The 27,686-nt window shown below is 39.5% G+C and overlaps 1 protein-coding gene across 1 annotated transcript in view; it reads left to right on the top strand.

Annotated features, from left to right (window-relative positions):
- Window positions 1-27,686, top strand: part of LOC308409585 (nck-associated protein 5-like) — a 97,252-nt gene that overhangs the window by 11,390 nt on the left and 58,176 nt on the right. The window contains exons 2-4 of the mRNA XM_080902434.1: window positions 8,635-8,770; window positions 19,022-19,112; window positions 22,065-22,235. Of these exons, the coding sequence (XP_080758560.1) occupies window positions 8,742-8,770; window positions 19,022-19,112; window positions 22,065-22,235 (291 nt within the window). The 5' untranslated portion in view covers window positions 8,635-8,741. The remainder of the gene's footprint in view (window positions 1-8,634; window positions 8,771-19,021; window positions 19,113-22,064; window positions 22,236-27,686) is intronic.

The raw sequence follows: 27,686 nt of genomic DNA, 5'->3' as shown, positions 1-27,686 counted from the left end.
GGCATACAGATTAGTAGGTGACCTGCTCAACAACCTAGCCCACGCTGAGTCACTACACAGGTCTCAGTGTTCTCCCACTTGCCAAGTCTCACTTTTAACCTCTGATTGTACTAATTTTTCTGTTTAGCTGTGGAGGCAACCTGTAGGCAACAGAATATATATATGAATTCTCTTTTACTCCTTGTGTCCTATATAACAAATTGAAACTGAGTCTTGTGCCTCAGGGAGCTACTTTTTACTTTCTTACTTTGAGTACATTTCAGGGCCACTACTTTTTTCATTTTTACTTGAGTAAAGAAGTCGAATCAGTACTTCAGCTTTTACTGGAGTATTTTTTAACACTAGTATCTGTACTTCTACTTAAATCCCGAATGTCTGTACTTTGCACCCTGCCAGAGAGTCACAAATACACAACAGCGGCAGAACCGATGAAAAGTTTTACAGTTTTACTGGTGTTTACGTTTCCTGCCACCATCTTGGATTTTTAACTTTGGTTTAGTGAAGCATGGTGGCACGGTGGTTAGCACTGTTGCCGCACAGCAAGAAGGTCCTGAGTTCAATTCCACCATCAGGCCGGGGTCTTTCTGTGTGGAGTTTGGATGTTCTCCCCGTGTTTGCGTGGGTTCCCTCCGGGTACTCCGGCTTCCTCCCACCGTCCAAAGACATGCAGCTTGTGGGGATAGGTTAATTGGATAAATTGCCACTAGGTGTGAATGTGAGTGCAAATGGTTGTCTGTCCCTGTGTGTGTTGGCCCTGCGACAGACTGGCGACCTGTCCAGGGTTAACCCCGCCTCTCGCCCTATGACAGCTGGGATAAGATAAGATAACCTTTATTAGTCCCACACGTGGGAAATTTGTTTTGTCACAGCAGGAAGTGGACAGTGCAAAAGTTATGAGGCAAAAATTAGGATACAATAAGAATAAATACAGTACACAACTGTACAGAATAGAATAAAATAAAATAAAATACTATATACAGTAGAATAAAATAAAATAAATATACAATAAGATAAAAATAGAATAGAAATACAAATGCTATATACAACTGAGTAAAGATACAACGATGACAGAAAGGATTATTGCACTTAGTATTATTGCATATGTATGGATGTGTGTGTTTGATCAGTTAAAGTCTTTGTTGTGGAGTCTGACAGCAGTGGGGAGGAAAGACCTGCGAAATCTCTCCGTCCCACACCGTGGGTGCCGCAGTCTCCCACTGAAGGAGCTGCTCAGTGCTGTCACAGTCTGCTGCATGGGGTGGGAGATGTTGTCCAACAGTGATGACAGCTTAGCCACCATTCTCCTGTCACTCACCACCTCCACTGGGTCCAGAGGGCATCCTAGAACAGAACTGGCCCTTCGGATCACCCTGTTCAGTCTCTTCCTGTCCCCAGCAGAGATGCTGCCGCCCCAGCAGACCACACCATAAAAGATAGCAGAAGCCACAACAGAGTCATAGAAGGTCTTCAGGAGTGGGCCCTCCACTCCAAATGACCTGAGTCTCCGCAGCAGGTACAGCCTGCTCTGCCCTTTCCTGTAGAGGGCGTCTGAGTTATGAGTCCAGTCCAGTCTATTGTTCAGATGAACACCAAGGTACCTGTAGCTGTCCACAGCCTCAATGTCCATACCTTGGATGTTCAGTGGTTGCAGTGGAGAATGCTTGTGCCTGCGGAAGGCTCCAGTGCCCCCCGCGACCCTGAAAAGGATAAGCGGAAGTGAATGGATGGATGGTTTGGTGAAGCAGCTCTGACTTTTCATGTATTAAACCCAAGTTTTGGGGCATTTCAGATTAAATTTCGGATTTACAACTCATTCTGGAATCCACATTTTTGCAACCACAACTATCGCCCTCTGGTGGCCTTCAGCTAGAATTTAAGGTTTAAGACACCTCTGCATTGGCTTTATGTTACTGGAAGCTACAGCCACATTTATAAGGAACCTTTATTGTCATGTCATGCTACAAGTTTTATGAGGAAAACACAAACATAAAGACAAAGTATGGAACCAGAAATGGACATATTTGGATAAGAGGATAGAGGGCTACACTATCAGCTGTCTTGGTTAGCAGATGTGCTCCACAGATACACATCTGCTAATTAGTGCTAAGCAACATCTGAAGGTAAACCTAGGATTCTACTCACTAAAACTGAAGTATGGGGTTCTTGCATGGCCTTTTAGTACAATTAACCACCCAGCAGACTACATTATTTCTTCGATAATCCATTAAAATGCTCTGGAAGGCACTAAGAGCACAAATAAGATGAATAAATCCAGTTCAGTGATTTAACAGAGATTAAATCTAAACAAACTGACCACACCCCAAATTTAAGCTTTAACAATATCCAGATGGATGAGCTATTTAAAAAGAACAGTTTTACAGCAGCTGGATTTTTCTGCTGTGAAGTTGGACATTTTAAGCCCATGAAGGCATCCTGATTTCAGTATAACTGGATAAATTGTGTTCTTCTCTTTTTTTGGTCACTGAGACAAAAATAGTATTTTTTGTGTTACACATGCACTTTTATATTGTGTTCAACTCGCAGCATTGTTTTTTTAATTTGCAGCAGATTTCTAAATCCAGATGTAATAAAAGGTCTAACAGTTGGGTGGGTAATTTTGAAGTGCTTTTTTAGATTACTGTGCATTCTTGCTACCCGAATACTCTTGTGCCCACCCTCAGCTCTTTATATCTCTGTCGTGAGGGGAAGTCTCTATTAAACCCCTGCTGAGACCCATGAATTGAAACTTCCCGCTGTTTGTACCGAGTGAAAACAAAACTGACCTCTGTTGGTGACTCTTAAAGTGCTTTGAGAGCTCAGAAAAGCACTATGAGAACCAGTCTATTTACCATTTGTTGCGTTGGTACAATGATGCACTCTCGGCCAAAGAACTGCATGTCACTCTGTGTATTAACAGAAGGAGTCTAATAATAGACGCCCTGCAGGATATAATCGGTCTATAATGATGTCAACTCATAGCTTCCTCTTGTAGTATAAGTTAATACTAGGTGCACTTAGTATTTTATACGTGTTTTATTTTTATTAAAAGTTTGGACACTGTGAACAGAATCATAAACCTGTATTTTATTTATAATAGAACAGAGAAAACATATCAAGCGTTTAAACTAAGACATTTTACTGTTGTATGAATAATATGAGTTCATTTTGAATTTGATGGCAATAAGACATCTTATCAACGTTGGAACAGGGGCAACAGAAGGCTGGAAAAGTAAGTGGTACTAAAAAGAAACAGCTGAAGGGACTTTTTGGGGCAGAAGTTCACCAATCTGCAAAAAGCTGTTTGCAAATTGTGGAACAATTTCAGAATGATTTGCACTTTTGTGACAGCCTCCTCATTGGTGGGTAAAATACATACTGGTCCTGAGTGAGGGGCTGGTGAGTGAGGTGTCAGAGCTAAAGATGCTGAGAGTTTCACACATCAGACTACATGAGAGAGACAGCTCAGGTCGAGCATAGGCAAAGTTAGAGGGACAAGGCTGAGATGATTTGGACATGTGCAGAGAAGGGAGAGTGAATATATTGGATAATGCAGGGCAGGAGGAAAACAGGAAAATCTCAGAGGTGGTTCATGGATGTAGATGTAGATATGAAGGCGGAATAGAGAGGGTTGGACACTCTAAGGAAGCAGCTGGAAGAAGAAGATGAATGAAAAAATAAAAGCCAGTCTTGATGATCGTGACCTCACAGTGGAGAGGTTTGTAGCTGAGAGTGAAGAGGCTGGGATGAGAATTAACACCTTAAAGTCACAGCTGGAAAATGGACAGCAGTGAAGAGTAGCTGCTGCTCCGAACTGAGTTTAAGTCAGGAGTGCCTCCAGAATTTTTTCCATCAGGGTGCCCCCCCCCCGGGCCCCCTTTGGTGGCGCCCCTGGTTTAAGTATGAGGAGAGTGAAGCAGGAGACTCATCGACTGCTGTGGCATCAGCAGGTATGTGGAAGCTGTGCTGGTCTGTAGTGGTGAAAGTAAAACTCTCGATTTACTGGTTGTTCTACATTTCTACTCTCAGGCCGCGAGCTCCTGTGGATACTTGAGGTGGAAATGAGCTTCTTCAGAAATGTGTCTGGGCTCTCCCTTAGAGAGGTGATGGTGAGCAACTTGGTCATTTGGGAGGCGCTCAAAGTAGAAACGGCTACTCCTCCAAATCAAAAGGAACCATTTGTGGTAGTTCAGACATCTGAGCCGGATATGGATGCCTCTTAGATGATGTGTTTTAGACATATTCTACTGGGAGGAGGCCCCTGGAGTAGATCCAGGACATGCTGGAGAGATTACATCTCTTGGCTGGCACGGGAATGTGTCAGTGTGTCCCTGGATGAGGTTAAGGAGGCGGCTGAGGAGAGGGATGGATGGATGATCATAACGGTTCAAATAAAAAGGGGGTTTAATACAACATCAAATAAAAGGCACAAAAGTAGATAATTGCTTTTAAAATTTGTCTTGAATATGAATTCATTCATGCAAATAGTTTTGGCTTATTTTCTTGACCTTTCCCCCCCCCTCCCCCACATTTAAACTGTGGCAGTTTTGGTCCTCCATATACACAGCTCACTCCTCATCTTTTATTCTGGTGTTTACGCTCAGAAACAAACAGAAATAAAGATAAAATATCATAAATCGGGATCACATGTCATTCTGCACCACGTTTGTTTAACATGTATGTTGCATGACTCTGAGCTCAGGACAAAAGTCACATGATTCCTTTAGAGATGTCATGTGACTCCAGATTACTGAGGAAAATGAGTGAAGAGCTCCATCTGCTGGACAGCTATTGAAAAACATGCTTATGTTTCTGTTTTTTCTCATATAAAATTAATATTCCTGTCCTGTATTCCTCGCCTATGGTTGCTCACATGTATGTCTGCAATACTTCAACACCAAACTATGGATGAACTGGTCACTCTGTAACACTCTGGTTTGGAGATGTGAAATATGTTTCAGATATTTGGAGTTATATATTTAAATATTTTGTGAAAAATCACTTAAATCAGATTCTTCTATAATGTTAAGAAACAAAAACATCGAGCTGGACCACATGAAGCTTACATTTGTTAAATTAGTGTGCGTTACCTAGAAAAGCCACAAGGGGGCGCCAGTGTTCGGCAGCCTCGCCTCTGTCAGTGCGCCCCAGGGTGGCTGTGGCTACAATGTAGCTTGCCATCACCAGTGTGTGAATGTGTGTGTGAATGGGTGGATGACTGGATATGTAAAGCGCTTTGGGGTCCTCAGGGACTAGTAAAGCGCTATATAAATACAGGCCATTTACCATTTACCATTTATACAGCTATTTTATGGCACCATAATGAAGCTGTTTTAGAATTATTACAGTATCACAAGACAGAATCTACAGGGGGGAAAGTGTTTCTGAATAAAGTGCAAGTAAAAAATGAACCTAATAACTTGTAAATCATTTATATTCTATAGTTAAATAAAAATAAAGTGCAACATTTCAGAAACATTAAGACAGCAGAAGATTTCTCTCTCTGCTGATCTTTAAAAATAAGTATTTTTACAGGCTTCAAATCCATCTTTTTGTTTTCCACTGTTGTTTTAAAAATATAAATTTTAAGCTCCACACTCTCGTGTAACCTCAGTTTATTAAATCACACGTTTCTGTCCAGCCGACCTTCTCAGGGTAAAAAGAAAAAAGGGTGCACCTCTGAACCAGTTCTGTTTCCCGCTGCTGTGACATGAGGAGTGAAGCTGTTGCTCTTCACAGTTCAAAGAATAATAAAGCTGCCCTGACGATGGTGCCTCAGCACCCTCAAAACCTTCATAATTAATTAAGAGTATAAATTATAAACACTCATGTGCTGTCCAGCTTTTTTTTTTTAAATAAAATAAAATAAAGCAGAGCTTCAAGGTGTATTTTTCACAGCACAGATCACAGCATTCATCAACATGATCTGACCCAACCAACTTCTGTGATTCTTCATTGTCAGACTTTTTCTCTGCTGCTTTGTCGCATTTTTAAAAATATTTTTAAATATGCAAAAACAAGAAATACGTTTGAGCAGTCCTCAGGAATAGTTTTCCAGGCTTCTCGAAGGAAATTCAAAGGTCTTCTTTGGATGTTTCAGCTTTTTATTCTGTTGTCTGTCAGGATGATCCCACAGTGCTTCAATAATTTTAAAGTTGTGCTGTAAAGCTGTTGTCAATCAAACTGAAACTAAAAAAGAAAAGAAACGAACAAACAAACAAACAATCTTTGAAAGAGCTTCTGAAACCTGAAAAACTGTTGCTCAAGAGGACTTGGGCGCACAAGATAAAGAAATGAGGGATGGGTCAAGACTTTTGCGCAGTACTGTATGTAAAGTAAATCACAACAGCTAAACTGTAAATCAAAAAGAGATTTTAGGACTGTTTCCTTTGGATTTTGTGTCAGAAGAAATTTATATTCCCATTCTTCTTTAAGAAAATAAAGAAGAGAAAGTTGTCCTCCATGTGATTCTTTCAGCAACAACATTTTTTCAAGTCTTTGGCCTAAATGTCCTGAAACATTTCAAACCTCAGTTATCCTGCTGCGCATCCACTCAGCAATCACCACTAGATGGCAGCCTTGAGTCAAACTTCACCATGTTTGCCAGTTTCCCTCAAATGCTGATTTATATCCCGAAGGCCTGAAAAACCTTGATTAACATTTTAAGAGACCAGTCCCGTCATATTAGTTCACTTAAGACCAGTTCCTCCTTCGCATGCTTTAATGGGTTTGTCCCTGACTTTGTATGAAAACAGTGAAAACCCTCCATCTTTATTCTCTGATTTTACAAGCTCCTGCTGGCTACAGGAAAAACAAACTGTGACTGCAATTCATTCTTTAAAAGAACAACACTAATGGGAGGAATAATTAGAGGAGAGCCATTAGTTTTTTGACCTTTTGTAGTGGCCCTGTTTTGACTCACATTCTGATTCTCTAAAAGTCTGCAGTTTTAATGGAGGCAGTGCTCTTATGCTTTTGTCCGCTTGTATAAATCTTTTCCACACAGGACATTTTGAGACTTTACAAAAAGAAAAGCACAAACTCACTTTAGCTGATAGATGTGTTTGATGTGTTTCTAAAACACACATTCGATTTTTCCATTTTAACAATTCGACACATCTGCTTTGTTACAGTTGTGGTCGGAAGTCTTTATCCACTCATCGTGGGCATGAATAGTAATTTGGGGCTTTTTCCAGGCTGGAATGATTGTGCAGCAAACATCTTTAATGACTTTGAAAGACGAGAATTGGGTGCACAACTTTGAATATATGTAGGATTTTCTCTAAATGATAATTGCCCACTAATATTTGGTTAAACTTCAGCACATTGCACCTTGACCAGATACTTTTGGTAGCCATCAACGAGCTTCTGGCATTGTTCTCGCTCGATCACTGGTTTCCTGGCACAGGATCCCTTCACCCCCCCTCTCCCCTCTTCCTGCTAAAGGGGAGTTCTTCCTCCCCGCACTCACTAAATGCTGCTCATGAGGAAGGAAAACCTGCTGCTTGGTGATGTTTCCTCTCTGATATTTTAGTGTCTTCACTTTGCAACGTAAAGCACCTTGATGTGACCTTTCTTCTGAATTTTTGCTTTATAAATAAAACTGAATTGAATTCAAGCAAACTTAACAAACCACCCTTTAAAAGTGAAAAAATCTCCATTTAATGTAGATGGGCACATATCAGTGCACACGACACGGGTCAGGTAAAAAAAGGCATGAACATTTATGTGCAGAAACATATTAATAACACCCTGCATTACTCTTCTTCTTCCATGTTTTTATTGGAATGCTAACAAACGTGTGAATCTAAATATTCAGGGCGATGATGCCTCATGCATGTCCATATTCTTCTGCTGGATTCTCTTCTGCACTGCAGCACTGCATGGTGGAGGACTGCTGATGCAGTCTGATTGGTAAAGTGAGTCACAGTGAGCCAAACCTGTGGCTTGAGGCTTCCACTCATGCAGAAAAATAAAAATAAACCCACTCAGCCAAACTGATTATTTCTGTAATAGCCTGGAAACTGTTATCATTATGCTTAGCTTCCTCATATGGCTGCTTAGACTGACTGACACTAAAGAAGAAATGAACTTTTCTAGATGGAAAATTCCCATGAAGTTGATGCAAAACGAGACAAACAAACAAACTGGAAATCCACTTATTTATGCCAGGTTTATTAGAGCTATGAGTGCTGCTGACACGAATATTGGCCACGCTTACTGTAAGTGTTAAATTCTCCCGGCCAGCAGCTTTTTTTCATTTGAATACCATCCAGACAGGTAAACACCCAAAGGAGCAGCCATGAGGTATTATAGTCATTATAATATTTACAACACCTGAACTTTTGCTACCATGACAACATGCTTTTTCTTCTTCTTTTTTCAACATGCACAGTACATGGGTTTGACATGACAGATTACCCCGAGGCCCTGTTTTAAATGTCATGAGTAGGAAGTCCAGCTCACAACCTATCAGCTGTGGGGCAAACAGGGATGAATAATTTAAAACTACAGTGTGTAAGCTGAACAAAGGAGAAATGGGGGGGGGGGGGGGGGGGGGGGGGGGTTGATGTTCAGTGGGATTATAGTATGTGAGATTAACAACAAGCTAACTGTGTTTACTCCTTTGCCCTGCAGCGACACCATCAAGACTGATCCGTGATAATAATCCCCAGCTGGAGAACAAACAACATCTGGGTGTGGAGAGAAGGGAGAGGGCGAAGCCTCAGCTGGGTGGGCGGCAGATGGTGACACTGCAGCAACACTTCTCCAGGTAGCACAGTCATCACGCTGCACTCACACTACATCCTCTCCTAAGACTGTTTATGAATGTTTTTGAGGGAGATGCACAAAGTGTATGGAGACTGTGTGAGAGTCTAAGAGGGCTTATGGACTACACAAACTATGACGTGGCTTTGTGGGGACTGTCTCACCAGAGATTGCAATAATGGTTTGCCCCAAACGTCCCACTTTGCAGTCTTCTTTGGGCTCCATTTGGGTTTGGTTGACAGTGTTCACTCATGGTAAATGCAGCTGCCTCTGCCATATGCTGTTCATATAACATTTACTAGCAGTGCAACCGCTCTTTCAGTGCCATAAGTATTCCACACTGTGCCTAAATTTATCTGCTATCATATCATATGTGGCTGTCTCAACTTAGCCATAGCTTTCAGGTATGATGTGACATTTTGGGCCACATCTAGCCCCCAAAAAACTAATCACTGACCATTTGTTGACTCTGGCGTCTCCTCCCAGAGGCAGCCGCATACCAGATGACCAAACCACCTCAGCTGACACAAAGAAACACCAGTTCTGCTCTGAGAGCCATCTGGATCTCCAAGGCTCACCCTATCTCTAAGACTGAGCCCAGCAACCCTACAGAAGAAACTTATTTTGTCTGTTTGTATTCATCCTCCTGGAGCAACTCTAAAGTTTTTGCATGGAAGAAAGAAGTCTGGAATACTCTGCTTAGCCTGTTGCCACCACCTTCTGACTTTAGACAAGTGATGGATGGATGGATGGATGGATGGATGGATGGATATGACTCAGGATAAATATGGCTGTCTTAATCCAGCCACAGTTCCACATTGTATTGTCTAAGTATCTGAAGTGTTGTAACATCTGAGCCACTACTGCTTCAATTTGAAACCACGTCATGACTTTTGACCACATCTGGCTCATCCAACAGCTGTCATGACCCATATCGAGCACGGCTCATGACTTTTGGGAGAGCCAAAAGTAGGCCTGAATAGGCCCAAATGTGGTGGTCTTGACAGCAACATCATTACATCCATATATTGCCTACTGCTTATCTGGCTAACAGAAGCTAGCTTGTTTTTTCAAGATTTTTTTTTTTAGAGGAACTGCACATGTGACCAACAGTGCTGCATTCAAATGCCACCAGTCAGTATCCAGAGCTAGGTGTAGACAATTAGACCCATTAATCATCTACACCTTTATTATATTACATTACAGTGTAATTACTTCAGTGCCATTACATCACCACATAACAAGCCAGTATGTCACTTAGGGTTGCATGAAGTTTTTTTTTTTAAACTTTTCAAAAAGTTTCCCCTCTAACATCGCACCTCATACCTCAGTTTATTAAAATCCATTGGCCACAGCCCATAAAAAACTGTCCAGTTGGGATGCAAACAATCTAAAGCATATCCATCAATGCTCGCCACAGCCCGATGTGACGAACCGCTGGGCTTCTGCGGTGTCGTCCAGCGGTTTCATTAAGGTAAGAGCCCACCGCAGGTCGTCTTTGAAATGAGAAGAATCTACTCAGTTTTAATGGAGTGCCCCACACTAAAAACTCAAACTCATGTCCACTTATTGATCTCCCCTCCTGGCATCTGATAAAGGGGAAATAATAACCAAGCATTATGTCCAGCCAACTGTTAGGCTACTGACGGTGCCCCGTCATCCGAGTTCGATCTGCATATGCTCAGCGAGGTGTGAGATTAGGCCTCCAATATTTGTGACCGTAAGTTAATTCCCTCCCCTGCCAAGCAGAAGATATTTGATCTGCTGCCCAATATTTAGGAAAATTACAGAAGATATTAGCCATTTTTTCACTCTCTCTCTGTCCCTGATAGATAGCAAAGTGTCAGGCAGTTAAAAATTATAAAAAGAAATAAATAATTCTTAAAATCAGAAAATAACAAATGAAGCATTCACTAAATGTCAGGGTTTTAAAAACAGCTTTATTCAGTCTTTTTTTATCTTGTTACACGTCTCATCCAATGCAGTGTTTTGAAATAAATCCTGCCTCTCAGTGTTCTGTTCATTACACTAATTTTGCAGCCTCTTTAAGCTGAGCTGCTAAAGCTCTGCAGGATATTTTCAGTCTCATCTTTTATTTACAAAAACATCTTTATGAGATATTTTCAAAATATCTAAACAGCTTCAATTTCATGCTAGTACATCGATCAATACCTGAAAAAGCTAACTCCAAATCAGGATGATTTGGCTGAGCATCAGCTGGGACAGTTTTTATTTTTCCTCCTTTAAAATGATGTTTCATAAAGATACAAAGCAGTTCACTCAAAGCAGTTTGAATCACAGAATCTTCTGGGATGATTTCTTTTGAGAATAGTTTATTGTTCACACATCTTCACAAAGAATATTTTCAATAATATGAAACAATCCCGATGGATTCCTTAAGGTTCAGGCACCAAAACAACTTGATTAGGTTAAGAAAAAAAAAGCTAGCTTCAAGTTCCACTCCATCTAATATTTGATTAAATTCTTCTGTATTTTTATATCTCCTATTTTATAAAACAACTCACATGGCATCAAAACTGCTAAATAACACACACATCATCATGTAGTCGATGTAATCCAGCTGCTGACTGACAAACAGAGCCTCTGTGAGAGGATGCCACACTCACACTTAACAGGATAACTCAGTGAGCTGAAGATAAAGACTGTGAGCTTGAGTGTATTACACCAAAGTAGGGAAAGGGGTCATTACTTAAGGGGGAATGTAGGCCATTCATTCATTCATTCATACATTGTTGTGCGTGATAGCTGAGGGTCAGGCTTTGGAAAGTGCAGCCTGTGGCAAAACATCACAAAGCGGCAGCAGCATCATCTGAGGGGTGAAGGAAGAGTCACTGAAGACCAGTATCTGCACGGCTGCTGGAGCAGTGTGACACACGTACTGTAAACACATGCATGACTACACATGTGTGTCAGTGGATGGTGAAATAATAAAAGACAATTTCATCTATCCAGATGTGTAAAGTAACATTTTTAGATTGTTTTTACTCCCATAATTATTCTTAACGCTTTGTTATAAAGTGATAAACTTCTGGTGTTGTAGAATGAAGCCAAATGAAGCACAAGTACCAAAAACTGCAGTTCTTCTACTGCCCAGTGAGTCAGTCCCCATAGAACCCCGTTTTAAAATGTCCAACTTTACAGAAAGAATAAACATGTTTACAACCTGAGACGAAAACATTTTGGTGCCTATGGACAGTTTCACGCTTTTATGACAACTGTACAAGGACTAAGTGTTCGATAACATGTTTTAAATTTAAGGGCGCGGCTGTTTTGACCCACAGGTAGGCACCTATAGCTGCTTTGTTTTTCGTACTCTCATGTTGGCTGGTTTGGATGATTTTTAAGGGCATTAAATAACAAATAATATGGCTTACTTATAATTACTACTACTGTCACACACAGTTGCTAAGCAAGTTCTTGTTTTTAGCATTAGCTAATAACTTAGCATGGCATCCTCATGGCATTGGTCAATATCCTGCATGTGGTACTGGCACATTGCACAAACTTCACCTCCAATCAGTAGCTGGAGTTGAATCTTGGACACAACTGGGTGTTCCAATGATTTCAACAGGAATCAATGGACAATGATTCCAAACACACATATCACACATCAACCTGGTTTTGGAATGGATAAAGCAGGCTAATGTTTAGCTTCTGGAATAACCTTCCCAAATCCTTGATCTCAACCCTGTTGGAAATCTATAGACTGTGTTAGGAAACTAACCAGTTTAAATGGATTCTTCCAATTCTTCCTAGATAAGTAGTCAAATATCCATCCATCCCAAGAGCATTCCATAATACATTCTGAAAAGTGTTGTACGACTAATGGTCACTATCCAAGCACTGCATCATGCATCGTGCTGAAGAGTAGAGCCTCACTACTGCCTAATTCACCCTTGGTCTAAAATTGAAGCCCCAGAAGACAACTTTACAACCAATCGGTGACATCACAGCATCTTTTGAAGTGTAACAATTATAATCTCTGCACAGTTCAAACTCTCAGAATAATTTCTGTCTCTTGACAGCAGCTTAAGTCTGATAATTTATCTGAAGTCACAATAATTTCTGACCTTTGTACCCCCAGTAAATATGGGCTTGCTACTTTAAATCCAAATGATAATTGAAAAGCCTTATAGGTCTTCTGCTGAACTCTTTTATTATGCAGTCTTCTTCAACAGACAACAAAACAATGAGCACCACATTTGTATCAGCCGTTTCAAAAGAATGCAGCTGTAATAAATAGGCGAAGATATTGAGGCTTTTATTATGCAGAGGTCGTATTTCATTGTTATGCTATGTGTGACTGTTGTGGATTGATTTGTAGAGGTAATCGTCAGGAGGAGTCGGTGTATTATACGTCTGAAATCGAGAGTAATGAAATTCTTTAGGAGCTGATTGTGAGAACAGCTACCTCAACAGCTGCTGAATGAAACCAGAGCTTCTTTCTGGTGTATGGACTGACTCCTGTCAAAGAAAAGGTCTATCCAGTGTAACAATCCAACCCTGACTACAGTTTAAAACGGAGGGACTGGGAGTGAAAAGACAAAACAGGAAAATAAAACAGAGTAATATGTTTAAGGAATCCAATCCTGTTTCCTGAGCTCGGTGGGCAGCAGCTCTGAAATGAGGTCTGCTGGACAGTCAGATGTCTCAGCGATGAGTCTGCGATGGCGTGGCATTTACGAGAGCTCGTTATGACAGAGCCAGACAGGGCGAGTGCTTGTTTTTTTGAGAGCACTCAGCTGCACATTATATATTTTGAACACGGCCCACAGAGAGATCCTTAGACCCACTTTCCCTTCAGCGATGGACTGATGACTCGTGCAGCTAGCCTCATTTCAAATGACCAGCGGTCAGTCGGAATGCAGCGTGGCGTGAGGGAGGACCGATTGGGAAGAAAGTGGAGGCAGTAAAAACAACATGAATTTTGATGGGAATCAGGTGGACCTCGTGAGGAGCAGATGTAGTCTTATGACAATTGGATTATGCCTTTATAACCATGTCTTTCTGGCCCAAGTGTGACCCACATGTTCTGGCTCTGACTCAGTACGAGTCTGCCAGTTAGATATTAGGTGTGTGGGAATATTTGAGCCATACCTGGCCAAGCCAATACGTGAAATAACCCTTAGCAAACATAGCATATGAATTTCGGTCTACATAACATCTGGCAGTACTGTAACTAAGCCATAAGTCCTAAAGATGTGAAGTTATAACTGGATAAGTCACCAGTATAATTTTATGTCACTTTTAATTATATAAGATAAACCAAAACAGAAAATACTGGAGCCTTGACAAGCCAGTGACAGACTGGCAACCTCTTGCCCTATGACAGCTGGGAAAGGCGCCAGTTCCATGAAATGGAAAAGTCATAGAAAATCAATGGAAGATAAGATAAATTTGGGAAATTCCTGTGTTAAAGCGACTAAAGATGTAAACACAAACACTAAGAAAATATCTTAAAAGTAAAGAAAAGCTCAAATAAACTCAAATAAATACACATAAAAAATGTAAATATATAACACAAAAGTGTCTCATTACAGTTATAAAAAGTTCCATTAAGAAAGATAAAAACTAACATGTTGACAGGACAGCATACCGAGTCCAAAACCACCAAAGGATGACATCTTCATCCATCTTTTATACACAAGTCCACAAGCCAAGTTTCAGGAAGATTATTAATTTTCCTAAGTGGTCACATGACAGGCTGGGACTGTTGTGGAAGGCTGAGTTTAGCTTATTTGTGTGACCCTCCACAACAGTCCCAGTCTTTCCCAATCGACAAGCCCCTAGGAAACATGATCTGAACTTTATTTCTCCTTAAATATGAACTTTAAGTTTAATCATAGTCAAAGGACATCAGTATATCTTTGTGAAAAGAATTAGCTGACTATCTATAATTGTCAAAATGTCAAAGTAAAAAAATAATTTCTTCCTCAGAATGTACTCGTGTATGACCAGGAAGTCACTACCGTACATATATATAAGATGTCCTAGCAAAAGCACTCCATTTGTTTTAAAAGAATAATCATGTGTCATTATACAAACTCATTCAAACTGCAGCGTTTAGCTTCATAGCACGGTCGATTTTGCAGAGAGCATTCATCGTGTGGTTGTTCATGAATTTAATGTTTCATTGAATTTTCCATTTGGTGGATGCAGTAAGATCCAAAGTGCTTCACTTAAAGCACCACAAGTGCAGTGTGGGTAGTACCGGCAGGATTTTAACCCCCAACACTTTACAGCACTGATGGTCTGCTGAAGCTGTTGAGCAACATACAGTGGAATCTGCATTTTACATCTGGCCTCTCAGGCCGCATGTATCCAGATTAAAATGCATTTTTCTGGGCTTTAAACTCAAAGATTGCTCGAATTCAGTATCATCCCCTCCCACCACCATCCCACCTGCTGTTTTCATTTTAGCTGAGCTTGTTTCAGGTCAGTGGCAGTGACTGAAGAGAGCAATGCCAATGAAGTGCTCACAGTCGGCAGCCGGCGCTAATGGCTGTGCCGCACACATCTAACAGAGGGAAAGGCTGGCCTGGAAGTGACAGGGCAAAATGTCACTGCATACGACATTACGGAGGCATGGTCAGCGTCCATCAAGCATACATAGCTCCAGGGGAAAATAATTACAAAAATAACAGTCAAAAGCTACACAAATATAGCTGAAGCCCTTTGAAGAAATGTCAGCAGCGCTTTTATGGATGGCTTGAAATAAAATCAAACATTAAAGAAAATCAGTAATTGATTGTTAATTTGTCCTGCCTGTGGATACTCTCATGATTCACATGAGTCAGCTGCTACCAGCCAAAAAGCTCTTTAAGAACCTTTGTTTTCCCCAAACTAGTGAGTTTTGTAAAACAGCTACACCACCAGATATAAGATAAGATAGAAGATAAGATATGTCACTTCATCTAAAATAAAAAACATAATGTAAAAGATTTTACCCATTGGTATGTAGATTCCTGTTTCTGAAGCCTCAGCCTTTTGGTCAGCGCCATATTAGCTCTATGTAGAATCGTGTGGAGCTTGATAGTCAAGGCTCCTACTGGGTTAGTCATCAAGGTCTATCCTAACAGATGGGTGTTATTGTCTTAGGCTGGTGCTAGGTAGCTCCTTCTGTTACTGAGAGGAAGACAAAGTGGAGGTAGAGAGTAGAGCAAGGCTTTAGCTAGGGATTAATCACGCTGCTGTTATTGTGTATATGCTGCTGTTATTGTGTATATATTTATTTATATTTCTTCATACCTTCTTATATAGTTCTATATTGTGTATTTTGTTGTACAGTTATTTTATTTTCAACTTTAATTTATATATTTTATCTTATTCTCCCAGTTAAATTTACCCTTCATTCTAATTTGTGTTGTACAGTTATTTCATTTTTAACCTTAATTTATATTTTATTCCTTCCTAGTTAAATTTACCCTTTTTAATTTTTCATATTTATTTCCTATCTTATTCATAGCCTTTTCCTTTTTTGTTTTCTTTAGGTCACGAGCAGTTGTCCAATCATTTCACTACATATCGTACTGTGTATGACTGTGTACGTGACAAATAAAATTTGAATTTGAATTTGATTAGCGTTCGCTAGCATTAGCCTCTTTGCTCACGTGTCATATTAGCTCGGATGCTCATCTTGGCTAGAAAAACAGACTTAAAACAAAATGTGCTAATTAGGACAAATGATTCCTTCAAGTGCCCCCTTTTTTTTTTTTACTTTGTTTGACTGTGGATAGTACTGATGACTGATAGGACAAGATGGACCAGGAAGTCAGTAGCCAAAGCTATTGCTGCTTGCTAATACACCAACTCTTTAGAGTATGCTTTAGTTTTTCATTTTTAGATGGACAGGACTGTATTTGTATAAGAGGGTACCACTGAGGTGTTGCTAGATAAAGTTACTGTAGCAAATAACAAGAGAAAAAACAAGTGGAAAGAAAATTAACTAATCCAAAAGACATGCTATCTGACATTTATTTTTTAATCAGGAAACAACTGTATATAGTAGGGTTTTTTTTTTTTAAGAGGAATTAGCAGACATTTGAGAGAGTAGCTAATGCAAGTGCTGGATATCTACCTTAATTAACAGGGGGAAACAAAATCCATTATGCAGAAAATCTATATTGTAGCACAATCTTGTGTTTTGTTTTGTTTTTTCAAGATTGATGGAACCATAATTGGACACTAGCTTTGCAATGGAAAGTTAGTAGCTAATGCTAAGTGGAAAAACCTAATGACTAATTGTGTTTACAACTGTGTAGCAATGCCCTAATAACATACTCTCTTTTTTTTGTGTTTTTTGAAGTTAACATCATGTTATATTGTAGAGGACCTAAAAAATTATGTCTTGTTATTAGTTGTGGAAAACTGTCCTCTCAGTGGCAGCTTATGCAACTTATGTCAAATTCTCATGCAGCCAACATATAAATTATAAAGTGTGGAGATGTTCTATTAAAGATCAACTGGTAACAGCTTCATATTCCCTGTTCTACACCTTTGCTTCCAATTAGTGAACTTCATTACTTTGTCCAGCAGCCTGGAAAAGTTACATTGTATTGCAGACATGTTAATGTCTCTACTCGCTATCTGCCTTATCATTAACTTTTAGATTAAGGAGAATTTGGTCAGTGACCCAAATGTTAAGGTGTAACCCCATTATCAAAATTTAAACAGAGGATGGAGTCTTAGTCTGAGGTTAGTTTTAATATATGAATGAACAAAAAGTAATAACAACTATATTTTTCCAGTATGTCTGTCTCCGAAATGTGTTAATGAAATTGTTTTTATAAGCTGTATTGGCATTATGAGTTAAGGGGTACAGCAGGTCATCTAATAATCAGAGATTAAGATTGGTTGTTTGATCCACAGCTGCTCCAGTCTGAATGCCAAAGTATACTCGGGCAAGACACTAAGCCTTGTGTGAATATTAGCTAGAAAGCACATAGAAAAGACAGAAAAACACTGCTGGTATGAATGGGTGTGAATGCTTAGAGTACTCCAGTAAAATTTAACAGTACTATATAAGAACCAGTCCATTTACCATTTACTGTCAGTGAGGTGGCCCATCACTTTGGTCCAGTTGGGTTCTTTTAAAGTTTTCCTGGTACCCAGATGATGAATCCAGTGATCAGTCTCTGACTTTCCTTCAAGTTTCTGTGAGATGTGTTAAGAAAATTTTGGTTACTAAACAGTTGTCTTATTGGTTAATCCACTGCCTGGAGCGGGTTCAATGACTTAGATGAAATGGATGCTTGGTTAGGAATTCTTGTTGTCACATGTAAATGCAGTTGATTCAGAGTAGTGCAATTTTTCAACATGAAGAGGTTAATGTTGCAAAATTGTGCATTTTAAACTAAACCTTCATGTTTTCCTGAACCTAAACAAGTATTTTTGAGGCTTAAACCTAACCTTTCACCAGGGTCTTGGATTTTTCTACGCATGTCCCCATTGTGAGAAAGGTGCAGGCTTAGGTGGGCATCAATAATGTTGCCGCCTGTGCCCGTGTCCAGTATTTCCAGTTGTGAGAAGAGTCTGAAGCGTTTCCTGCTCTGTGCTACATGTGAGAAAGGGAAACTTTAGGCCCTTTTTTGGCGATCATGTGTGAAAAATGTAAAACACCACAACAAATGGTATTTGGTGTCAGCGGCTGAAAAGTCTAGCTGTATCCCAGACACCAAAATGCACCTCATGTATATCTCAGAGAAGTTAGGGTTTTTTTTAACAGCACTGCAGAGACTGAGTTGCCCACAGAGGCCAATGCTCCCTGATTCTAACCAGTGATAGCAGGATAACATAGAAAATGGTAATAGGGAACAAGATATAAAAACTATTTCCCATTAAACTGAGATTAGATTTTAAGTCATGAGTTTCACAGAGCTGCTAGCAGGGATATAACCTTACTCCCTCTGTTCAGCAGCCTCCTTGAGCACTTCTGGAAAGAAACCAAGTCAATTGAGAGCCATAGAGGTATAATCTCTCTAGTTTTCACTGGGTCTCCTCCAGGATGAGGGCTGGGGGGTTCCGGGCAGCGCTTGAACCACTTCAGCTGGCTCAAATTGATGTGGAGGAGCAGCAGCTGTGCCATAAAATGTCTATGGTTAAAATGTATTCTAAAATATAAATTATCCACAATAATAATTAGCCTTTTACATGTCCTGCAACACTTAATTGCAATTAATTTATCTCTCATTAAGAAGATTATATTTTAACAGGTTTGTTTTCTTCCTAACCACAGCATGGAGGAGACGGTGCGAACGCTACTACAGAACCAGGACTCACTGGAAGGGCCCAAGGTGGACCCACTGGACCTAATGAAAGCATACAAGGTACCAACACACTTTCAGTCACAAGTTCTTTCTTTCGGGTATGGAAGTTTCAGAAAAATCTGAAATAATGTGAAACAGACAAATTACAAACATTATTTGCAATAATGTCTTGAACTCTAACAAGAAAATAAATTAACAGATGATATTTTTCATTTACTATATAGATGAAATACACGGGGTGATTTACTTTTAGATACACTATTGATCTCACTTTAAAATTCCTTTTTTGTTTTTAATCAAGTTTATAATACATTTATGCTTTGTGTAGAAGTGGGTGGTTGATGTGGTTCATTTTCATGTGCTTGCTGGAGTATTAAAAAATATATATAATAATGGACACTTTGCTGGGATGATGCATAGTTTTAAAACCTGCTGTACGCATGGGAATATCCATCCATGCAACTGCATATGACTAGGGATCAATGAATACATTTAAAATACTTTTTCCACACAGTCTTTTTAGATATTTGTGTTTATGAAAAAATATCGTGTTTATGGTACTACCAATAATGATGCAATAGTTTAGCTTGCGGGGGTCTGCGTTGTGTCTCCAGATAGATCCAAGTCCCCACAATGCAATAATTTTATTGTGTTGTGGGAACACAGAGTCACACATGCTCCAGATCTTCAGCTTTGATGTTGTTTATGAGTAATGTTGGTGTGGCTAAATGTGCAAATCACAGGAGCTAATGAACCGTATAGCAAATGCAAACAAGTCTCATAATTAGGAATCTCAGCGTTATCCATCTTGACCTTTTCATACTTCGATCCATCTTCTCCTGTTTGAGTCAAAGCTTTTTTTAATGTTTGTATTCTGCAGTTTTATACTAATAATGCAAAGTGAAAGATGATGCATCATTGTATTAAGGGCCAGCCTCATGTGCAGGCAGTTTATCATCTATGAGTGATGCTCCAAAAAACACATTAGAGTGCAAAATGCATGAAGCTTAGATTGCTTGAACTGTGTGTATCAACCAAAACAGTGATGGGAAAAAGAAAAGGATGTCCTACACTGCTACATATACTCCATGTATTGTATGTTATCTTCTTCTCTCAGCGCTCACTTTAGTAGTCACCACAGTATTTCTAGGATCTTTTTGTGTCACAGCATCCCCTGCATGCCCTCCTTCACTACATCCATGAACCTCCTCTGAGGTCTTCCTCTTTTCCTCCTCCCTGTCAGACCCATATTCAACATCCTTTGTTCAGTATATCCTTTATCCCTCCTCTGCACGTCTACAAACCATCTCAGCTTTGACTCTCTAAATTTCTTTCCAAATCCTCAAAACCAAAGAGTCTCTCTGATGTATCTATTTCAAACTTGTCCATCCTGGTCAATCCCAGTGAAAGTCTGAGCATCTTCAGCTCTGCTTCCTGCCACTGTCTCCAAACATCTACATACAGTACTTTTATATTCTATGTTGTAAACTCCATTTACTCTGTAACTGAGTATCAGTAAAATGATGAGAACATCACAGAGGCAGCTCAGCTCTTTTTAAGGTCTTAACTTATATCCACTGAAAGTGTGGGAATTATTTTCTCTGACATGGATTATCACTAATCTCAGACTAAATACTTTTCCCAGTTGAAGTTTAATTGAAAGTTTTCATTTAGTCTAAGACTATGCTTGATCCATGACTGGGAAAAAGGCTAAGTGCTACTTATTTCACTGCTAAATCTGTTCTAATACCATCTAAAGAATAGGGACTGTTTACTACTAACATGTTCTTATTCCTGACTTTCCTAGAGTAGCTTTGCATGATTCACAGTTCAGAATAATCCTTACATTACATAATTTTCTCTGGGATCGATAAAGTATTCTGATTCATACCATAATAATAATAAAATAGTAAAACAGAAAAACCATCTTAAGTGTTGTCAAGAGCATGTCAAAGCAACAGGAGGTAATATAACTCTAACCTTGAAGAAACGTTGACCAGTCCAGTCCACATACAATAACACATTCTGACATGAAAAGAGGAGATAAAAGCCCTTTTTTTTGGAGACTATTTTTTAGGGGCACATTTGTGGTGAAGAAAGTGGAGAGAGAGATGGAAGGCACAAACTGTGGTCATGTGGCATACCTGCTCACCCACTGAGCTAAACTAGCATCCCAAAGGTGCACACCTTTGATGCTGACTTTGTTCGTGTCTAAATGCAGAAACTGAGTCTTTGAAAATCTTCACTGTGGCAGGAGTTTGTGAAAAGCTCAGTTTTCAGTGTCCAAAATGCCGTTCATGTGTCGACAAAAGTCCACAGCACACAGAAAAAGTGCCAAAATACACGTGTACGAGTACAGACAATCCATTATAGCCCCTCCCCCTTTATGCCAACTTTATTCTTATTGGCTGCCACTCGCAAACAATATGTGGGTGGAGTTTCTGTGCCCATAGCCAAAGCTGTGTGCCTTAAATGACCATAATAGAGATATCTCATCTCTATGACATCATAGAGAGCCAAGATTGGAAAAAAAATGTGTGAAACTGAATGTTTAGAGCAGTGTGCCGTCTGAGCTTTTGTCTCACAGGGATTACGTCTACATTCTTTGACCTTATTATTTTAAACCTTAGCCATGTTTAATATGAAAATCCATCCCAGTTACAGGTAATATGAGACAATCAAAAAGGAAAAAGCACAGTGGGTCTAATTTAAGTGTAGATAAATGGTATGGAGTTCCCCAAGACTCCATTTTGGAGCCTCTTCTTTTTAATGTCTACATAATCCAGTAGCCTAGAGCACTAGCTGGCACATTTTAGCATAAATAATAGAAGTTTAATAAATCTTTGAAGTGAAGCAGAGCAGCTTTATTTATGCAGTGGCTGCAGCTCTCAGTGTGCAGCTCATCAAGATTTATTGCTCTTATAACTGGAGCTTTATGGAATATGGAGCATTTAGTTTTCATCTCTTTGTGACTCCAAGGCATGCATGTTTGATATGCTCTCTGCTTTCCAGGACAAACTCCTGGAGGAAATGTGGAAGCAACAGGACAGTCTGGAGGGTCCCACATCTGCCACACCAACAACAGAGATGTCCACCTCGCCCGAGGCCGGTGGTGGCGACGGCGGTTTAGAGGACAATTCAAAGGACAGCAATCCCCTGTTGGAGCGGCTCAGAGCGCTCGAGGTAATAAAGTGGATTGCACGGTCCAGTTCTTAGGCTTCGTCCACAACTTTTCACTTTCACCATGTCAGACTGAGAAATATGTTTAATTAAACATATTACATTTGATGATTAGAAATAAACAGGTGGCATTGGATGAACATAACTCTGACTGCTGTATCTTTATGTAGGAAGGGTTATTGAGTAGGTGTTAATGGTTGCAAAATTATGTGGTTGTAGGCCACCCCTAATGCTTTCACCGTGACCGGTTAAGAATATAAACTATGTGTTAGTTTTTCCCACTCTCAAAAACAGTGAGGTCAACAGCAGGTAAGCAGATTGTGCTGTTATAGCTTCAAGATGCCATTCACAAGGTGTCAGACAACATTATGTGGTGATGAAATGTAAAAGTGTTAGCCGAAGCCTAGGGTGCTTTACATTATTAAAGAAATCAGAAGAAAAACTCAAATCTCCCAGAAGCAGGGAGCATTAAACACATAGTTTTTAAATGTCTATGTTATTCAAGTCAGCCTCTTAACACAGAGTTCCTGCACCATTATTAAAAGAAAACGAAAGCAATGCTTCTTAAGACCTTACGCCATAAGAACCCAGATCCATTTCTCCTTTAAATTATATAGAACATAAAACAAAGCAACCACGAGATTCACATGACACTGAAGTTAATTTCTTTGGATTTCTGACTTCTGGGCAGAAAACACAAGTAATGTGAAAAAGTCACTTGAATTTAGGATTTTCAGTAATTGTCAGCAGGGTTTCTGTCATACCCAGCAGCTGCTGGCCCTAAAATTAGCATTAGTTCATCTTATTTTCCTGTTTTAGGAAAGCCATTTGATAATGGCGCTACATTTTTTTATTTTGGTAGGTAAGTCACATTTATATATGTGCTATATATATTCAGCTGGAGCTGAAGAAGTTAAATTTGATGGGTGGTGCATAGTTAATTGAAAACAATTAAAACTAGGTGTTGTAAACCGTTTGGGTGGGTCATTATGTGGGACACCACAGAGCCTGTGGACAATAATGGAAACAGTTCAGTTTCTCTGTGATTGTTGAAGGTTTTTAAGTCCTTGTATGAGCACTGCTGATAAATAAAGTTAAAGACAAAAGTGGCATCGTTGGTTTTCTTGTGTTATAAATAATAGTTTTGTTGATTCTTTACAAAATCCAGAGTTTTACCAATAGCGGTTTTCACAGATAAAAACAAGATGAAACAGTGGTTGGAAATTGAAGCACAACCAGAATTACCAAAGCTGCGATCTCATTGCCTCTGAAATGGCTGCTTTGAAGACAAGACCAGTATTGCAACCAGTCACAGTCAGCCGCCATCTTCACAGTGACTTTGGTGAGTCCGAATGGCAATAAGATGCGTTCGTTCTGTCAGGCTGGCAATTACATGCAATTTGTTTGTGATAATAAATTATTAACTGTGAAAAATTGGTCAGTTATCTGTCACTTATCTGTTTTCATCTTTTGCAAATCTGTTGTCCAATCACATCCAAAGAAATTACCATTAAATATAAAATCACTACTTACAGCCAGAACCACAGATTCTTCCCGATAGTGACAAATCTGCTGCAGTGTGGGAGCCCAGCAAACTTGCTATCACCTTGTAATAGAATGATGAGTTTGAGCGTGCTGAACTATCAACCATCTAGTTTTCCTTGTCGTAGGGTGGTTGCCATCCTATTTTTACTCTAGTGCGACTGGGTTATTGTGTAATAGTAGAACTATTTTAGTAGTATAGCACCCCCTAGTGTTACAGACCATGTAATTACACCCTAAAATAAATTTATTTGATACGGATTTACTAATATATAGAAATTATAGTCAGTAGCAATATTTTTAACCAATTTAAAACCTATTTAAAAAATTTCCTTTCATTTCAAAATTTAAGACTTTTTAATGACCCATGGGAACCCTACATTAACTAGGTTACACGTTACCTGTTCAGATTTAGATTTAGGGTCACATTTTTGTATGGCATTTTCAGTTATTTCGCATATTCAGAAGGAAATCTTGTTGTCCAATGGCATGTACGAGACTTTAAATTAACACATAAATCTTCTAGTTTCTGAAACTATGCTTTTTTAGCATGTGGACAATGTGCAGGCATAACCCTACCCCTACATGGTTTGCCAGTAACCTGGTGGATGTTAAGGGGTAAATTGAATTGCTTGCAAATGATAATTAACAGCCATTATATGTTGCTCAGAGCATCCAAGTCTGTATGGTGCTTTCATTTTTTTTAAACAGTGAGCAAAGCAGAAGAAAAACAAGCACACACATCGTGTTTTGTAAGGCCTCTGTCCATCTTTGAATAGGACAACAAAAGAGGCTCTATTATGTTGAAGCGCGGTCCTAAGGGCACAGAAACTGCAGAAGACAAAGGAGTTATTCATATCCAGGAGGTGATAATTAAAAGGCTGCCAGGGTAGTTAACATTTGGAGTCAGTGTTCCAGTGAATGTACAGTATGCACCCCCCCACCCCCCGTTACATCTTCCCTGCTGAATAGGTCATAGGACTCGCCATCTGCTGAGATCTCGGGCAGCCATTGTTGATGGAGCTTATATCCACTGAAAAGCCTCACAGAAGAAAAACGGAGAAAAAAAAAGAGTGAATTCACTCGGCTTTGCTTGTGTTGTTCTGTTGGCTGTTCAACACAGTCTCACAGCAGTCCATGAAATACTCATGAAATTTAATCTGCTGCTGCTTCAGGGATACAAATTCTTCTTTTTAATGGGGTTACTGATCATACATTTCTTTCTTTTTTAAAATTTAACAGTTTTCAAAGTTTTAAATTTTTTTTAAACCTGTTGTATCAAGAAATGACTTAAACAGAAGCTGTCTGACAAATTGAAATAGGCAAAAAGATCTGAAAAAGCAACACATCTATCAGTATGGTAAGGGTTATAAAACCATTTCTTAGTCGTTGGATTCCGTTGCACTACGGTGGGAGCCATTATCTACAAATGAAGAAAACTTGGACTGGTGGTGAAGTGGCCACAGGAGTAACTGGCTGACTAAAATTATTCCAAGAGCACATCAACGAGTCAGGAGGTCAAGGTCACAAAAGAACCCAGAACAACATTAAAGAACCATAGGTTTATCATGTCTCAGTTAAGGTCAGAATTCATGATTCAACAATAAGAAAGAGACTCTGCAAAAATGGAATCCATGGGAGAGTTCAAGACAAAAATCACTGCTGACCATAAATAACACAAAGGCTCATCTCACATTTGGGAAAAACCATCCTGATGATCCCAAAGACTTTCAGAAAATATTCTGTGGACTGACAAGAAAAAGCTTAACTTTTTGGAAGGTTTGAGTCCCATTACATCTGGATTGTAATGGGACTCAAACCTCATACCAGCAGTCAGACATGGTGGCGGTAGTGTAATGGTCTGCGGCTGCTTTGCTGCTTCAGGATGACTTGCCGTAATTGATGGAACCATGAATTCTGCCTTTTACTGAATTCATGATTCTTCTGAAGGAGAACGTCCAGCCATAAATTCCTGCCTTGAAGCTCAGCTGCTCTTAGCCTATGAGGCAGGACAATCATCTGAAACAAAACAGGAAGTCTGCCTGAAACCAAAATTTGAGTGGCCAAGTCAAACCCTGGAGGTAAATAAGAATTGAGCTTGAAAAACCTCAGATGTAGGTCGAGGCTGAAATAAAACAATTCTGCAAAGAAGATCAGGCAAAAAATTCCTCCACAGTGATGTGAAAGACTTGTTGCCAGTTATATTAAATGCTTGATTACAGTTTTTGCTCCCAAGGGTGCCCCAACCAGCTAATAGAGGCCAACAAGGGGGGCGATTACTTTTTCACACAGTTTGGATAATTTATTTCCTTTAACAAATTAAACTGCTTTCTTTATTAAGTCAAGTAATCTTTGCATGGCATAAACATTTGTTTGGTGATCTGAAACATGTAAGTGTGACAAATATGCAAAAGAATAAGAAGTCAGGATGCTGGTGGATACTTTTTCATAGCACTGTACAGTATGTGTGTCTAATTTTGCATCCAGCATGAGTTTAGTGATTTCCGGCATCAGTCCATGCATGATTTGCAGTGATATTTTAGTGAAAGTTAATTTTCCTTGGTAATAACCTGGTCAAAGCCTGTATAACGAGTTTGTCATTAATGATGGTTTTTTAAAATAAAAGAACACCTTAAATTGCATCAATTTTCCTGCCTACTCTGATGACCCTAAATGGATGATTCGGAGTGTGTTTTTGTGGCTTTCACGCTGTTGCTTCTTCATGGTGGCTGCCTTTATTTTATCCACATTGTAATTAAACTTTAATGTCAAACTGAAGAGTGAGAGAGAGATGCACATTAGAGAGTTTTCAATTTAGGTTCAAACTACTTTCCAGTCATTATGGCACACTTGGGCACCTTCCACATAGTCCGCCACAGAAAGTAAAATATTTGCTTTGAAAACCTCCAAAAAGTGAGAATATAAATAATAAAAACAGAGTGAACCGACTTTCTTCTAACTGAGGGGAACTGCTGAACTGCTCAGCTCCTCCACCAAGTCTGAGTTTTCAGTGAAAGTTGACAGTTAAGTCTGAAACACTGATTGATGTGATGGTTTCTGCAGATCGAACAAGTTAACGGTGCACAAACAAGGACGAGGGAGCCCGACTGTAAGCGTGCTGCCAAACATTTACAGCTTTGCAAGTGATTTATCTGTACATGCAGGATCACTTTGTGGGGGTTTAATATGTTTCGCAGATGCAAAAACAATTTATTTCAAGCCAGATTGATTGACACCTATAAACTTTTTTTTTACTTGCAATCTACACATTGACACATTAATCCATCAGGCTCATTTGTAAAGATGGTGTAATGCAACTGCAAGAGCAAGTGTGAACTCATAACATAACAGGCTGAAAGACTCAAAGTACAGTACCAGAACTTGCACACGCACAAACGCACAGCTTGTATTTGCAAACACTATAAGACATGCATAGGACTGTATGTACTGCGATACCAGCAGATATACTTCATGCAAGTGTAACGTGAGGGTTCACTAGATGGTTCGGAATCTCTCTGAATAATTAGGAACAGCAAGATGGAGACGGATAACTTTTTAGCAGCCGCGTTACTCTCAGCACACAGCAACAACAACCCACACTTCCTGTGTGCCGCCCTCATGAATACTTCACTGGCCTCTCAGAAGCCAGGAAATCTTATACTCAGATCAAAACAGGGAAAACAACCAGGTAGATATAACACATACTTATTACATGTTTGAACATGCATGTCTAAACATTCAAACATGTAAACATGTAAATATCAAAACACGTAACCACCAAATAGCTACATAACTAGCTTTATAACCTTTGTAAACACCTCTTTGTATATCAAATTAGATTTAAATTTACTTCTACACTTTACACAAGTATCAGTATAATGACAATTCAGTCCAGTTCAGTTCATTTATATA

This window comes from Rhamphochromis sp. 'chilingali', assembly GCF_963969265.1.
Source record: "Rhamphochromis sp. 'chilingali' genome assembly, chromosome: 14".
NCBI classification, from domain to species: domain Eukaryota; kingdom Metazoa; phylum Chordata; class Actinopteri; order Cichliformes; family Cichlidae; genus Rhamphochromis; species Rhamphochromis sp. 'chilingali'.
The sequence above is the reverse complement of the archived record's forward strand: the minus strand, read 5'-3'. Positions and strand labels throughout refer to the sequence as shown.